This window comes from Dermacentor albipictus, unplaced genomic scaffold (assembly GCF_038994185.2).
Source record: "Dermacentor albipictus isolate Rhodes 1998 colony unplaced genomic scaffold, USDA_Dalb.pri_finalv2 scaffold_11, whole genome shotgun sequence".
Classification (NCBI taxonomy): Eukaryota; Metazoa; Arthropoda; class Arachnida; order Ixodida; family Ixodidae; genus Dermacentor; species Dermacentor albipictus.
Genome location: NW_027225565.1, coordinates 6,434,086 through 6,449,831, shown reverse-complemented (window position 1 = coordinate 6,449,831; position 15,746 = coordinate 6,434,086). Strand labels below are relative to the sequence as shown.

General features: G+C 44.8%; 1 protein-coding gene across 1 annotated transcript in view; it reads left to right on the top strand.

The window, feature by feature from the left end:
- Positions 1–15,746, top strand: part of LOC139051365 (putative nucleoside permease NupX) — a 62,945-nt gene that overhangs the window by 3,275 nt on the left and 43,924 nt on the right. Inside the window, exons 2-3 of the mRNA XM_070528383.1 lie at positions 1,098–1,248; positions 9,517–9,902. Coding sequence (XP_070384484.1) covers positions 1,098–1,248; positions 9,517–9,902 — 537 coding nt within the window. The remainder of the gene's footprint in view (positions 1–1,097; positions 1,249–9,516; positions 9,903–15,746) is intronic.

Below are 15,746 nucleotides of genomic sequence, written 5' to 3'. Positions count from 1 at the left end.
TTAAAACCTCTATCTCTATACTGTACAGTTACCTCTGCCTGTAACAATCCCGCTTCTATGGCTCTCTTGCTTATCTCGACCACAGATCTATTAGTAGTGGACATTAATGTTAGCACCAAGGCGTTGGTCCCAGATTCGAGTCCCGGACCAGGACGAATTTTTCTTCAATGCGGAGCTTTCTTTCTGAGAAACCTGTATGGGTCTCCTTTGTAGCTTCGTGCCGTAATTCGGGTGGATGCCATTTTTTTTTCCTTTCAGATCAAATAATACTTCCCACCGCTTTGGATCCCAGAGCTTCTAGAAGGTGAACGTTCTTGAATTGAATTCCCGGGTTTTTACGTGCCCAAACCACGGCATGATTATGAGGCTCACCGTAGTGGGGGACTCCGAATTAATTTGGCCACCTATAGGGTTCCTCTGAAGTGCACCCAATGCACAGTACACGGACGTCTTTCGCATTTCGTCCCTGTTGAAGTGAGGTACGCGCCGAGTATGCGGCGCTCTTCAATGAACCCTCTTTCACGCCTGCTTGGGGCGCTTGGAACTATGGAACGCCTACGAGTTATCGTTGTCCGTGGGCCGAGAGCTCGCTTCATAGCACGCTTCCTAGCTCTGGGCATGTGTCACTGCAGGTGCGACACATTCGGCACCAATTACACACGCACCATAAGGTATATTAACGACGCCAACGATCTGCAGGATGGATGCGCCGCCAATTCTCGTTTCCACCGTTTACATCCAATTTACACCGTCTCTGTTTCTCTCATTTTCTTTTTTCACGACCTCCGGGTTGTCTATTTACACTTCCAACGACCCTGCTGTGCTTGGTCGCCAATTTTCTCGACGCCTTCCTCAATTCTGGGTGCACGATTTTGAGGTACAAATATTTGCGCACTTTAGCTGCCCCGTTGCGCATTTCCTTTCTTTGGTACCGTGCCAAAGAAAAAATAAACATGCCCTTCGCTGGTTGAAATTCACAACAAAACAGGCCAACGCATTACGTTCTTTTGTTATGTCGATTTAAATAATAATTTACTGATAATAATAATTTCATAAACAATAGCAGAAACACTTTTCACATTTGTCTCCCACTGCAGATACATTTGTGATCCTATCCCATGGCAGTGGGTTGTGGCATTTTACTTGGCACCAACCAACCTTCGAACATTCCTCTTCGAGCACTCGGAAACTGCTGTCATGCATACGAAAAAGTATCTCTCTCCCGAATTCGACTACGGCATTGAAGTGGTAAGGCGCCCCTTTAAATATCTGGTGTGCCAGTTTGTCGTTGAATGTCAGCATGCCGCGTGAATTGAATTTCGCCACGCAAGTGCTTCAAGCTCAACATCATGCAGGTTCTCCCGAGTGGTATACAGTGCACGTTCGCTTGATGCGCTTGACGTTTTGGCTGTGTTCACTCTGGATACTTTCCTTAGTCTACAGATGTTTTCAGAAATCACCTGTGGCGATAGGCCAACTGGGCATTTTCCAAAAGATAACGTTATCAGGCTGGCATTGCCTAGACGAGAAAACACGATGTGGACAATAATGAATAGCAAAACGACGATATTTTAATCGTCAATAACTCTAGGAAGCGCATTGCCGTTGCACGACTCAAGCCGATGAGTGCTAATCCGTCAATTTATCAAGGGCCTTACATCTATAACACCAATATATCTATACGTGCTTCTTTAGCTGCACCAAGTTTTTTGAAGATTGCTGCGGCAGATAGTACAAGTCTAACCCTTGATCTAAATTAGTTGGGGAGGCGGCCTATATTTCTGCGAGAAATCAAAATGCTTAATTGAATAACTAACAAAATTACGTCAGTTAACTTCTTTAATTAATTACATCACGGCACACATTGCAATATATTAATTGTTGCTGGTGGGTATGCGAGGCATAACAATTTAAAATGAATTCTCAGGACTACGCCAGTTTTGAGATGCTAATTTTCAAAGTGCCCACTGAAATGCATTGGCGTTCCAGTTAATATTGTGCTTCAGTGCATAGAACAGCGCTTGCGTAAAAAAGTGACGGGAACAACAGTGTATGTTTACCGAAAGTTCGACGACGCATATCTCGAAACAGGTGCCACTCTTAGAATTCGTTTGAAGTGGATATTTATGTCCCGATTTATGTACCGTTTTTTTTTCAGTGTCACAACTGGTAGAACAACCGACACGCATTCCACTTAACGCAGCCAACACTCTCTCGACAACTTACCCTGACATAACCTGAGCCATTACCTACCCACCTGCGATATAAGTGATCACTCCTTATACTTGCATTTTCTAGTGACAGTCCAACTATACAAAAAAAAAACCGCAAAAAACACAAGAAAACAGAAAAAAATACGTGATTATACAAAGGCAAACGTCGCTGCTTTAAATATAGAAAATTACCAGCATTTCTTGTCATCTTGCTACTGAATCTCGATGATCGTTCAATTCAAAAGAATTGGGACATGTTCGCCGCTAAAGTTGACGAACTGTCTGAAACGTATATTCCAACCCGCACCGTTATTTCTAAGCTTCGTACGCCGTGGTACAACATTTACGTCAAGCGCCTATGTCACCGTAGAAAACTATTTTATTGCTCAGCAAAAGAAACTCGTCTACTGATTTGCGCTGAACTATTCATAAGGATACACTTGAAACATACGTACCAGCATTAACGAACGAGAAATCGAATTTTTTATCTAATGTACCTCCGTCTGCGTTAAAGACTAACGTTAAAAAAAATTAACGTAATTAACGTAATTAGCGTAATTAACTCTACGTGTGACGTGCATGTAGCCTTGGAAGACTCGACTGGTTTTCGTATTCGGGCTGAACACTGCGCGGTTACCCTTAACGAAACATTTGTGCGAAATTTATCCATTGCTTGAAGTAATTGCCTACCGCCTGCTCGGCAGTACGATCACGTGGCTAGGCATCCAGTGATTTTCGAGACTGCTGGTGTTGCAACACTCATCGACTCACCAAAACAACACTCCTCGCCCGGTTAGGGCTCTGTTAACGCAACGTTTCTCAAACAATACTAGAGCTTTTAATTTGGGTATTTGAACAAAACTGAGCAATGACTGGGTAAATGTAATCTGCCCAGCGAACGGAAAATTAGGAAGGTGGTTCCTCTCCACAAATCAGGTAACAACTTACCGGCTAATTATCACCCAGTCTCACTTGCAACTGCTGTAAAATACCAGAGCACATATTGTTCACGAATATTGTTAACCTTATAGAGTCTACCGCATTTCTTTCACAACAGCACATCATGGATTTAGAAAAACGTTCTCCTGTGAAACACAGCTTGCATTATTTACGCACAAATTGCATCGTATCCTTGAGCGTTCATTACTAGTAGAATGCATTTTTTTTTGTCTTCGCAAAAGCATTTGATAAAGCCTGCCATAAGCTATTGCATTTTAAACTAAAGTAACTGCACATTGACATTAACTTCTCAATGTGGATTGAATGTTTCCTTACTAATCGCAGGCAATTTGTTACTCAAAATGGCTATAAATACTCGCCACTAAGGGATGTAACCTCCGGTATGCCACAAGGGTCGATTCTAGGGTCTCTGATATTCCTTACTTATACCACTACCACTATCATCATCATCATCATCATCGTCGTCGTCATCGTCATCATCATCATCATCATTTATTAACCCTGAAAGGCCCCTTTCGGGGTATTACACAAGGGGGGAGCAAGAACAGAAATACAAAGTAGTCATAACAAAAGTGGCATGGACGTTGAAGGCAACAAATAAATTTTTAAAACGGGGCACAGATGTGAGTAAGCCGATTAGATTCGAAAATGGGCTGTCAGTAACTGCCTAAACTATGGGCCATCATGCTCATTAACTATTCATTGTGGCCGCTCATTCCAGTGCTCTAGTTTGATGGGCAGGAAAGATTTACGAAATGAAGGGGTAGTTCCAAGTAAACGCTGTACGCTTAAGCTGTTGAAAAGCCGACGGGAAGTGCGCTGAGGTGGGAAAAGGAGTGTATTACGCAGCTGGGGAAAATTGTAGCAGAGATTGTGAAAAAGACAGCTATGCAATCATGAGGCGAGTTGACAAGGCCGGAAAGTGGCGAGAAGATTTAACGCTACTGATACTTGTGTCCCAAACGTACTTCTAAGTTATAAATGGCGCAGCCCGATTCTGCACAGATTCTAACGCGTTTGTGAAGTCTGATGGGGGCTCCGAATTGGTGACGCACATCGGAGTTTATTGCGGATAAAAGTTAATATATTGTTTTCTATAACATTCACCTTTTTACCGACGATTGCGCTACTGCTGATGAGAGAGAGAGAAACTTTATTGTGATTCTAAAGATTTGAAGGAGGGGTGGTCGGAGCCTCTCAGCCCAGGGCCCCACTGGCCTCTGCCGCCTGCCTGACCTGGCTAATTAAGGACTTTTGTCCTGCCAGATCGGAGCTGGCGAGCTGTGCCTCCCACTGCTCCATTGTCCTACTGGTGTTTGGCCTATGAGGGTGCTTAGTGCACTCCCAGGTTATGTGCATTAGGGTAGGTATGCCACCGCACCAAGGACAGTTGGCCCTATAACGAGTGGGATACATGGCGTTTAGCAATTTTAAATGGGGGAACACCCCGGTCTGTATTTTACGCCAATCGGCGGCCTCTTCCCCGTTAAGTTGTGGGTGAGGCGGCGGGTATTTTCTTCGGACTCCACGCTGATGAGCAAGGATGTCTTTGGCATTTAAATTGGTGGAATTTTGTGATGGGTAGTGCGGGTGGTTGGGGTTAGAAGAGGACGCCGTCGCTCGGTTAGTGAACCCTCGAGCTAACGCGTTAGCCTTTTCGTTCCCCTGTACCCCCGCGTGGCCCGGGCACCAGAGTAGGCGATGATGGTTGTTGAAGGATTTCGGGATTATCGCGAGGCTAGCCGCAGTCACGTGCCCCTTGAGAAACATGCGACATGTCTCCTGGGAGTCCGTGACCACGACCGAGTCCCTTTGCGAACGCTCCGCGTGAGCGAGTGCGATCGCCACTGCTAATATTTCAGCCGAGGCTGGGGATCCCGCCGTGGCCGACGCGGTAATTTGCTGTTGGCTGACAGCGTTCACGACTGCCAGGGCGTACCTCCTTTGGTAGCGCTGCCCGGTCGTGTCTGCATACAGAGCTGCGTCCGTGTAGTACGTGTTGTACCTATGGTTGTTACAGTAGGCTGATTGAATGTGTTGTGCACGTGCTTTGCGCCTTTCTTTGTTGTACTCTGGATGCATATTCTTTGGAATTGGGGCTACTGTAATTTTGGATCTCATCGAAGGACGGAGAGGTACGGCCTGCTCTGTGAGATAAATGGGGTATGCTGGGATATTGATGAGCTAACCACCTCCAGTCTGACCTTAATATCATAGCTAACTGGTGAAAAGATTGGTTAATGTAATTTAACGTTAACAATTAAGTGAAAAGTTATGCGTGTATGACGAACAACAAATAGCAAAAATACCTATCATTTAAGCAGTGTTCCCCCGGAATTGGTGGACTCATAGAAATACCTAGTTGTGCTCATCACCACTCATTTAGCATGGACGGTGCATACTAACCACGTTATTAACTATGCTAACCGCATGCTAGGCTACCTACGTCGTAACCCTTTAACCGCCCCTTCGTCTCTGAAGCTGCTTCTTTATAAGACACCAGTACGTCCCAAACAGGAGTATGCAAGCGCTGCGTGGCAGTATACTCAGGAAAAAACGAATTAGTGCATTGGAAATTGTTCAGAATAGCTCAGTTCGTTTCATCTTGTGCTTCTATACAGGGTGACCCGCCGTGGTTGCTCAGTGGCTATGGTGATGGGGTGCCGAGCACGAGGTCGCGGGATCGAATCCCGGCCATGGCGGCCGCATTTTAATGGGAGCGAAAACACCCGTGTTCTCAGATTTAGGTGCACGTTAGAGAACCCCAGGTGGTCGAAATTTCCGGAGTCCTCCACTACGGCGTGCCACATAATCAGAAAGTGGTTATAACACGTAAAACCACATAATTAATTTTTTTTTATACAGGGTGCTTTTTTTTAGCTCACCAAATTTTAAAACTTCCTGTGGCAGATAGCCATTCTAATCCTTTATTTAAACTATACTCGATGAGGCGGCCATTACTTGTACAAGAAATCAAAATGAATAATTTAGTAAGTAAAATACTTACGCTAAAGATTTTTAAATTATTTATTTTACGGCGCACTTATTGATCTACGGATAGTAGTTAGTGAGTTCGCAAGGCCTATTCACTTGGAATGACTTCTCTGGACTGCACCAGTTTCGAGATATTAATTTTCAAAGTTTTCGACGAAATGCATTGGTTCCAATTGCTTTTGTGCTTCAATGCATCAAACTGCGCTTTCCTAAATAAGTAAGTCGAACGCCAACGCATATCGTCGGATACTTTAAAAATGAATATCTCGAGATTGGTGCACTCCTGAGAATTCGTGCTAAGTGGATACGCCTTGCGAACTCGCCGGCTATAATTCGTAGATAGGAATATGTGCCGTAAAGTAACTAATTACGCAGTTTACGTGATTACGTTAATTAATCAATTAAGCATTTTATTTTTCGTAGAAGTAATGGCTGCTTCATCGAGTAATTCAGGTCAAGGGCTAGAATTGTACTATATGCCACAAGCTATTAAAAAAAAATTTTGGTGCCGCTAAAAAAAAGGACGCTTATATGAACAGCAAATATATCTGCTATAAAAACTATGCTGGCGCTCGCGCCACTATCATCTCGTCGTAAAATCTCGTGTTTAACTCTCGTTTACAAGCGTTACCATCATTCGACTTCACGTGACGAAATAATTTCTCTACCACAGTACTCTTCTCCTCGACTTGATCATCGTTATAAGGTTGGTCGTGAATCATGTCACACTAACTCTTTTAGAGCTCTTGGGCGCCCGTTCCTTCGGCGAGCGTCGGCGGCGCCACCAACGAACGAGCACAGCGAAAGATGAAAGAGCGAACACGGAGCGGGATATGAAAGACGCGTGCCGCGAACGGCGGAGACCAACGAGAGCGGCCCCCTCAGTGTGACGTGCGCGCGGGAAACTGGTGTCATGCGGGCCAGCCCGACCGCTCGGCGCCTAGTCGTATCTGGGCTGCCCCGGACCGCTCGTTTCGTGCTATCGTCTGCTCGCGTCAGCTTTCGCTCGCGCTTGTTTGGTTTGCTTGGTTTGGTCTAGTTCGCGCTTGTTCCCGATTGCCATGGTTTGTGATTGTTTTGTAATCAGATTGTATGCGCGACGCGAATGGCGTGGTAGTTTCGGGAAGCCACGTGGCACCAGCGATTACCCTGGAACCTTCGGCAATTCCTGTATAAAAGCCGACGCGCTTGACCCGCAGATAAGATTTTCGACGATCGCTGACTCTGTTACGTGTCTCTCTCAAATTCTTTGCCTCGATGTATCGCGAAACGAAAACACCTATAGAGCTGCGCTCAAATTTCGCATTAGGGTGTATCGTAATCGTCGTTGAATTTTTTCCATTCCTTTTTGCATCGCACATCCGTTGACTGGAACCGCCTTCCCGTAGAAGTATCTGTTCATGATAGCCAACGATTTCGAACTGCTTTAGCTAACATTGTATAATTAGATGCATTATTTTTTCTTCTTTTTTAATATATAACCAACTGCTAATATGTGTATACCGTGTGTCCCAGCTAACGTTAGCCGAGGTACCCAAAGAAAAAAAAACAAGATTACAAATCACGGTGCAACATAAGATTGTAAGACGGTGTTACCTACGACCTAAGGTCGCCAGACCTCTGAACACCGAACACCATTGGTCTTATAATTGTATGTTGCATTGTGTATATTTTTATCTTTTTTTATTCTTTGAACACCTTGGCTAACGTTAGCTAGGACACTCTATATAAGATGTATTTCTTATGAACACTCATTTAGTATATTGTGATGCCGTAGCTGGAATTGCATAAACAGAAGCCTTTGTAACCTATTTTTTTAGTCACAGTATTTTTTCGTGTTTCTTCGTTTATTGCTGTAACCACTCCCCTCTGTAGTTCCTTTGGCTCTGAGGGTATAATAAATAAATAAAATAAATTATAGTTTGGAATTCTGTCTATATATATCGACTCCTCACGCTGTAGTTATCCGAGTACATATTTACTTGAAGGCAGCAACGGGTATTTCATCGAAACCCCATAACTTAATGAAAACAATATTTATTAGGGGTAACTGGATGATTTCTTCAGTATTCATTTTCTTGGAAAAGGCGGTGACAGTGGCAGCGGATGTCGGCAAACCTGATGTCGGCAAACCTGATGTCGGCAAACGCTGAGCACGTACTCAGTAAAAGGTACAGCACGTACTCAGTACTCAGTACACTACAATATTCAAGCTTACTTGCGAATAATTTCTCAATTAAACAATCTAGGCAATCTAGGCTCGTATTCACAAAAAGATATTATGCGAGAATTGTTCGTAGGAGCGAATTGTAGCGAATCATGATATCGGACATAGAATTAACGAAGAAGGCTAGCCAATGACAGAGCTCTGAAAACGGAAAAGCTTTGTGAATTCGGCCCTACATTATTATTCCGAAACTAGAGCGAATTGCAAGAGAGTTTTAAAGGATGCTCGTTAAAAGCACTAAAAATTCCTTCGGTTATAGAACTATGCATGGATTACCAGAGTAACGCAAGACTAATATTGCGAAGGGCACAGTACCTATAATCTCATAGCCGGCGAAGTGAAAAAAGAATCGCACTAAAGCATTAACAATTTCCGCTGACGCCACATTTCTTCGCCCTATAATAGAAAAGAAAATCCGCCTTGTTTTCCTCTCACTAAATCAGTTCCATCGCTTTTTCTTTGCTCTGTGATAGACCACGTGGATTTTTGCCTTTACAAGCCGCTGCTAATAACATTTGAACAGACTGCGTCAATAATTTCCCGCAAGCAGATTCAGCGCTGTAGATAGGAAAGCATCGTTACTACAGAACATCTATGAGGCACGGAAGTGCACGGAAGGCACGGAAATGCGCAAGGTGTTTCTAAAACATAGTTGCAATATGGTTCAAAAACAAAAACAAAAAAGGGGCAATCACAGTACAATTATTTTTTGTTAGTTTCACTATGTCCATCGTTTCAGAAGTACATACAATTGACCGTGAAAGCTTCAGAACCACCCGCCAAAGGGATTCGGAAGAACGTTATTTTTTTTTTCCAAATGCGGTAAAGCATTAAAAAAGGGCGGCACACCTTTCAGTTTCCACATTCCCTCTTGATACACGTTTGAGTGTGCCGCCGTTTCGCTAGCACGCCCTGTGTGGTGGCGAAGCTCGTACGCTCTTTAATGACCATAAGGTCTGCGTACCTCAAGGTGTACCTACGCGGAGAACAGCCTCGCTCAAGAGGAAGAAAGGCGAAAACGGAAACAACGTCGACGACCGTAGACGATCTGTATAGACTGTCTCGTTCACTCGCGGCCTGGCTGCTTCACCAGCGCGCCGCTCTGTTCTCCACCTGCGGCAGACCACCAGTCCCGCTCCGGAGGAGACGTTGCGGGAGGTGCCGCACACGTCCCCCTTAAACCCCGAGGAGTGCGACGCGGACCGAGCGGCTGCCGCCGCGGGCCGCCCGCCGCGCTGGTACCTGGCGTACCGCAGTCTCGTGAGACCGCGCCTGTGGCTGTGCCCGGCGACGCTGTACACCGCGTACCTGTGCTGCGCGGTGCGCCTGTCGTGGCACGCGTCGGACGACTGGTGCTCGGAGCCCCGGTTCCAGGCGCTGGTGGCGCTCACCCTGTGCTCCGCCTGGGCGCTGCTGCACGTGGCGCGGCTCGCAGCTCGTCTTTACCGCAAGCGCGGTGCCAGGATCGACCATGCGCTGGACCGGGCCGCCGAACAAGGGTGGGGCGCGTGAGTGACTTCTCCTGCTCGGGGAACATTTCTGATCGAAATTCCCCGTTCGTGTTCCGTTACAGGCGCACTAAACGGCGCACTGCTTTAGACACCGAGAGACGAAAATATACGAACGAAGCTATAGGGTGTATGGGTCGTTCGGCGTACGAAACACCGTTACAATTCGTCGAACTGGAGAACCTGATTATGCGAATGCTCGAAATTTCGAATATTTCTGCGTTGATTTCATCTGCTGATATTCGATTTCTTCGAACGTTCCTCTACGACTTTAATGTACGTGGGGTTGCTACTTCTGCTACTGTTGCTGCGCAGTTTAATGAAAACACACGTTAAGTGCACGAAGTGGCTTATCCTTTACTTCCTGCCACAAAGAAATAACAAGTTTCTGTGTCCACGCGTTTCCTGCCTCAGCGTGAAGACACGACGAACCTTCCTGCGATAGGAAAAAGTCCATGCAACTGGTAATGTGTTTACTCCAAATATTCACGTCGCAGATTATGGCAGAAAGTCTCCTATACATGTCATGGTTCAGCTTCCGGGCCTAACTGCAATTAAGAGGTGCACTTGAAGCGTTGCGCGGCTTCCTCGCCTGAATAGCATTCAACGTCAGTAATGCTCAGCTTGATGAAAACATCCCGTAAGTGCGCGAAGTGGCCTATCATTTATTTCCTGCCACACACACACAAAAATCTTCTGCGTTCGCGCGTTTCCTGTCTCCCACTACAGCGTACGTAAACACAGCGCTCTGTGCTAACGTGTACGTAGCATGCAATTAAATCAGGAAAATGAGTGCGGGTTTCATAAAAGGAGTCAGGCCGCCATGCATTTTTTAATCGGGAAGGGAAGTTTGCGAAGTTTATTATTTATGAGATACAACTGTGATAAATACATAATTTCAAGTGCTATAGGAGGTCCCAAGATAAGAAGTGCCGCCAGGGGCACCTCCTAATCCAAAGCGCAAAGGTGCTGAGGGAGATAAAATAGAGACAACCGAGTACAAGTTGTATGGGAAGGTTGAAAATGTAATGTAGTGGTGAAAATTCGCCAAGGATTGAAGCAAGGATGCCCTCTGTCTACATTATTGTTCGCGCTTTACGTTAACGACAGAGAAAAACGACTGGAAAACAGTGAATTAGGGGTTCATTTATCCTACATGCGTAATGGACAAATGGTGCAACAGAAGGTCCCCGGACTGATGCAAGTGATTTACAGAGATCAGTGCAGGGTATTTAAAGAGACTTGCGGGTATGTGTTGAAATGCAGCGACAAATGTAGGTGTCAAGTTCTTAAGTTTAGCACAGAGAACTCGGGAATGATGATGCTTAATGAAGAGACGAGTAATTACGGGGTGTCAATTCAACAGCAAATCATACCCATAGTCAAGCAATACAAATACCTCGGTGTATACATAAACGGAGAAAAGACTTGCGCAAGCGTCCACCAAGATAATCTGAAAATAAAGGGCAAACGGAATGCATCAATAATGAAACGCAGAACACTTTGGGGTCACAGTATGAGGTGGTGCGTGGAATCTGGAAAGTAGTCATTGTGCCAGCGCTAACGTTCGCAAAGGTCATCCCGTGCTTAAAAGTCGGATATCTCGTCGGGACTGGAAGTTAACTAAATATCGGTAGGCCGGTTGGATTTGGCAGCACACGGCAAAGCCACAAAATGAGGCAGTTCAGGGTGACATGGGTTGGGCCTTCATTGAAGTCAGAGAAGCGCAGGGCAAAATTAGTATTGAAGAAAGACCTCGGGAACATGGATAAAAATAAATGAGTGGCTAAAGCGCACAAGTATGTGCATCTGAAAAGCGTGGACACTGATGGAGGAAGAGGTGCAGGAAGTTGGCAACCAAGTGCTAGTATAATTGAAAGTGAAAATAGACAAGCAGGATTCACCAGAAAGAAAGCGAGAGAAACAGAGACAGTGAATTGGATGCAAAGAATGGAAGCAAAAAAGACCATGGAGATTTACAAGAATGAGAAGAAAGAAATTAGAAGGGAGAATCTGTACGATAACACGAAGGGAAGTATCTTGCTATTTGAGGCTCGAGCTGGTTGCCTAAGGACAAAAACATACCGGAGCAAGTATTCGCGACTAGATGAGGCATGTGTATGCCTCGTCGAAAATCCGGACACCACTCAGCACATCCTAATGGAATGTGAAGGAATTCGCCCAGTGAGACCCGTAGCTAACGTGCACCTTCCAGAAGCGCTTGGATTTAATGTGGACGGAAGCGTCAACCGTCAGCGGTCGAGATAAGCAAGGTACGTTTAGAGTATTGGTGAAGAAAAGGCAAGGAAGAGGTTGATGCGACCAGATCCGTTACAAGCATAGGTATGGGTGCAACGTAGATAGAGTTTTAAGAAAGAGAAAAAAATAGAGATGCATACAAAAATGCCAGAATGCAAAATGCGCGTCTAGCACACCTGAGTAACTCAAGCAGGCTAGGTCACTGTCACTGCCTCGTGTCAAAGGGGATGCCAATAAATCATCACCACCACCACCACTACCACCACCATCATCATCATCATCATCATCATCGTCGTCGTCGTCGTCGTCGTCGTGCACAACTTAACACACAGAAGTCAGTGTTGAGCTGGTAATACTAATTGCAAAAATGGCAAACACAGAGTCGAATGAAACTTAAAGGGACCCTCAAACCATTCGGACAAATTTTGTAGACGCGTAGGGTACAGCTTAAGTAGAACGTTCGCACCACAATTTAGATGATGCGTTACGTATTAATGGAGCTACTGGCGATTACAAATTACCCTCCTCCATAGCCATGCTTTTCCTCCTCAACTCATTCGCAGAGCCATCGGGGCTAAGCTCCGCCATCACTGGTTCTGCGTCACGATGCGACGTCACATGGTCCACTTCCGGTTGTTTTCGAGCCCGCCCCCACCCGCGCGATACCTCTCCGCTAGCCGCTTGGCCGTCGACCGAGAGCTATCGAAGCAGCGTGCGTTGCGAGCATTCTGTCGTAGCGCCGAACGTATCTGGCATTCCGTTAACCACACACTAGCGGAACGTTTCGACTGAACGGTGGAAGCATAAACTCAAACTGATGAAGGAACTTTAGCGTAGACGTACGTGAGCGGCCTGATCGGTCTCCACGGTCCAGCCACCCGTTGGCGCAGAACTTAGCCAGCCAAAGAAAGAGCTGATATTGCTCTAACAAAATGTAAAACATTGTAAACATTTACGAAAACAACACTCCTGCGAAAAATTGACACCAGCAGCAATGAAGAATACATTTTGTTACTGCTACTGTCTATGTCACCAGGCGACTCCACCGTACCGCTCAGATTTGCGCTTCTGTTCATCCCATGAAACGCCACGCAAGGGGACACGGCCAGGCCCTGCCCTGTCCCCTTTGCGCTTGCGTTTACCCTAATACCGGGCTGGCGAAACGCTATTGCATTAGTAATCTTCCGTAGTAAAGTGACGGCCGGAATCACGCAAATCCTGGCGCCCATCGGATAGCGGCAGTCCAGTGCGCTGCAGCCAGTCCGCTCGTCTGCTGGCTTGCACAGGGACACGATGTCGCAGCTTGACATATTGCCAGTCGCTACGTTTGCAGTCCCCAAAGCAACAAAGTCGAATCATAGCGCTCGCGAAAAGACAGACCGACACTGACGATGGAGCTCTCGTCGAAGACGGAGCACGTTGTAACACAAGCAGACGACACTTGCTGTGTGCCGGAAGTGCTTAAGTGTACTGAAAAATTGTTCTTCTGCATTCTCTTTGTTACTTTCCTTTTATAAAAACAAATTAACTAACATTACAACTATTACAAACGAACTTTGTTTACCACAAAGTTGGAAAAATTATCGATCACGCGCCCTGGTCAGCCAATCGGATAGCTGACCCCTCTGACGTCATATGGTTGATTTCCGTCATATGGGTAGGGGCAGCTTAAAATTCCGCCGAGCAGTGTGCTGCGATCGGCAGCGATGTGCATTTTTAAAACCTTATAATAAATTACACGCTTTACGCGGAGCACTTAGATATGTCAAATAATGATCAGAAGGACCTACTATAACGACTCAGTACGTTTGTATAAAATCGTCAAAATCGTTTCTGGGTCCCTTTAAGCAAGTTATGCGACTGCTAAACGCAACAAAAAGGTGCAGTTTTAAAGTGCAGAATGCAGGTACAATGTGTGAAAAAACCAAACACAATAAGTTATAATTATATAATACAAATGTATACCATCCTACGATGAAGGTCCTAAAAATTGCCAATGGCCACAATCTGCCCTCGATGAAAGTCAGATATATGTCATTTCCGAAATGCAACCTACCAGTACGTTTAACCATATGTATGAATTGAATTGAATTTTTTTTTGTCCTGCCTGGTTACAGGAACAGGAGCAGAGGCTAAAGGCTACAAAGCCTGACAAAAGACCTTTGCTACTACCCCAGTCTTGCATGCAGACCGATGAAGTAGAATGATAACAACAATAAGCTTTTGCACCTCTAATAATTTCGAAGAAAATACACTTTCACACACGCGACATTCACACTGCATTCTACAACTCAATAGAAACACAGACTTGCAGTACATAACGCGAAATAGAAGAAATGTATGTTTATCACACAATGGCAAGATGACCTAAAGTCTTAAAGTATGAAAATGTAAATACAAAACACTCCATTAGTTATACAAACTCCATTTATAACTTACGTGTCTGTATGGACTTGAAGTTGGTGCTAAATGCGTAAGAACTATATCTATGAGACATTGTAAGCGAATATATAGCATTGCAGGTACTTGGTGTTCTGTATATTGTTGACCATAATTTGTCGTCATAGTGTTTTTCTGCGTTGTCGACGTATATTGTAATATGCAACCCCTGATGTATTCTGAAAACACCCAGGTCTGGTTTGTAGAACCCATTGTAAAAGTTTCAAATGGTATAGTTGCGTTACTTTTAGAATTGATGATTTTTCAAAAATTCGTTCATTTTTCTAGTCCCTATGAAGGCCATTATATTTGTTCGAATGCTCGTAGAACTGATGTTTACAGAAATATCAGTTTTCGATAATTACTTTGTGCGGTTGTACCCCATATCCAAATGCAGGGTGTTGCTATAGAAGTGAACAGAGCATAATATAATGCATTTTGTAACCACTTTGGTATGACCCTGCGGAGTTTCTATAAGCAACCAACAATTCTAATAAGCTCTATCGCCAACTTTTCTGAATGCCTTTTGCACGCCAAACCTCCGCTCAACCATACTCATGAGAACTTCTTTACCTGCTCTAAGTGGCTGGCTTCGAAAAAAAAAAAAGATGTATTTACATGGTCTGTTGACTGGAGCAAATATTATGTATTTTTGTCTTACTAGCATTTAGTTGCAATTTATTTCAACTATGGCAGCACAGTAGCTTATTTGTGTAATGAATAACCTGATTTTAAGGTTAATGAATGAATGTACTGCCGAAAAATAGCCTTAGTGTCATCTGCATACATTATTAGCTTGGCAGAACGTGGAATATATGACATAAATCATTTGTGTAAATGATAAATCTAGCCAGATGTTGACCCCTGCGGTAGTCTGGTTATATCGGTAATGGGTGATGCACTGTTATTTATACTAACCCATTGATGGCGGTTGGTTAAAGTGCCCTTCATCAGCTTCAGAACCACTCCACGCACACCATTTTTGCTATTTTTATACTTAGCACTTTCTGGCGTACTGAGCCAAGTGCCTTCCTTGATATACAAACCCAAATGTACAGAGCCTGCTTTGGACGCTACCCGCCGTGGTTGCTCAGTGGCTATGGTGTTGGACTGCAGAGCACGAGGTCGCGGGATCGAATCCCGGCC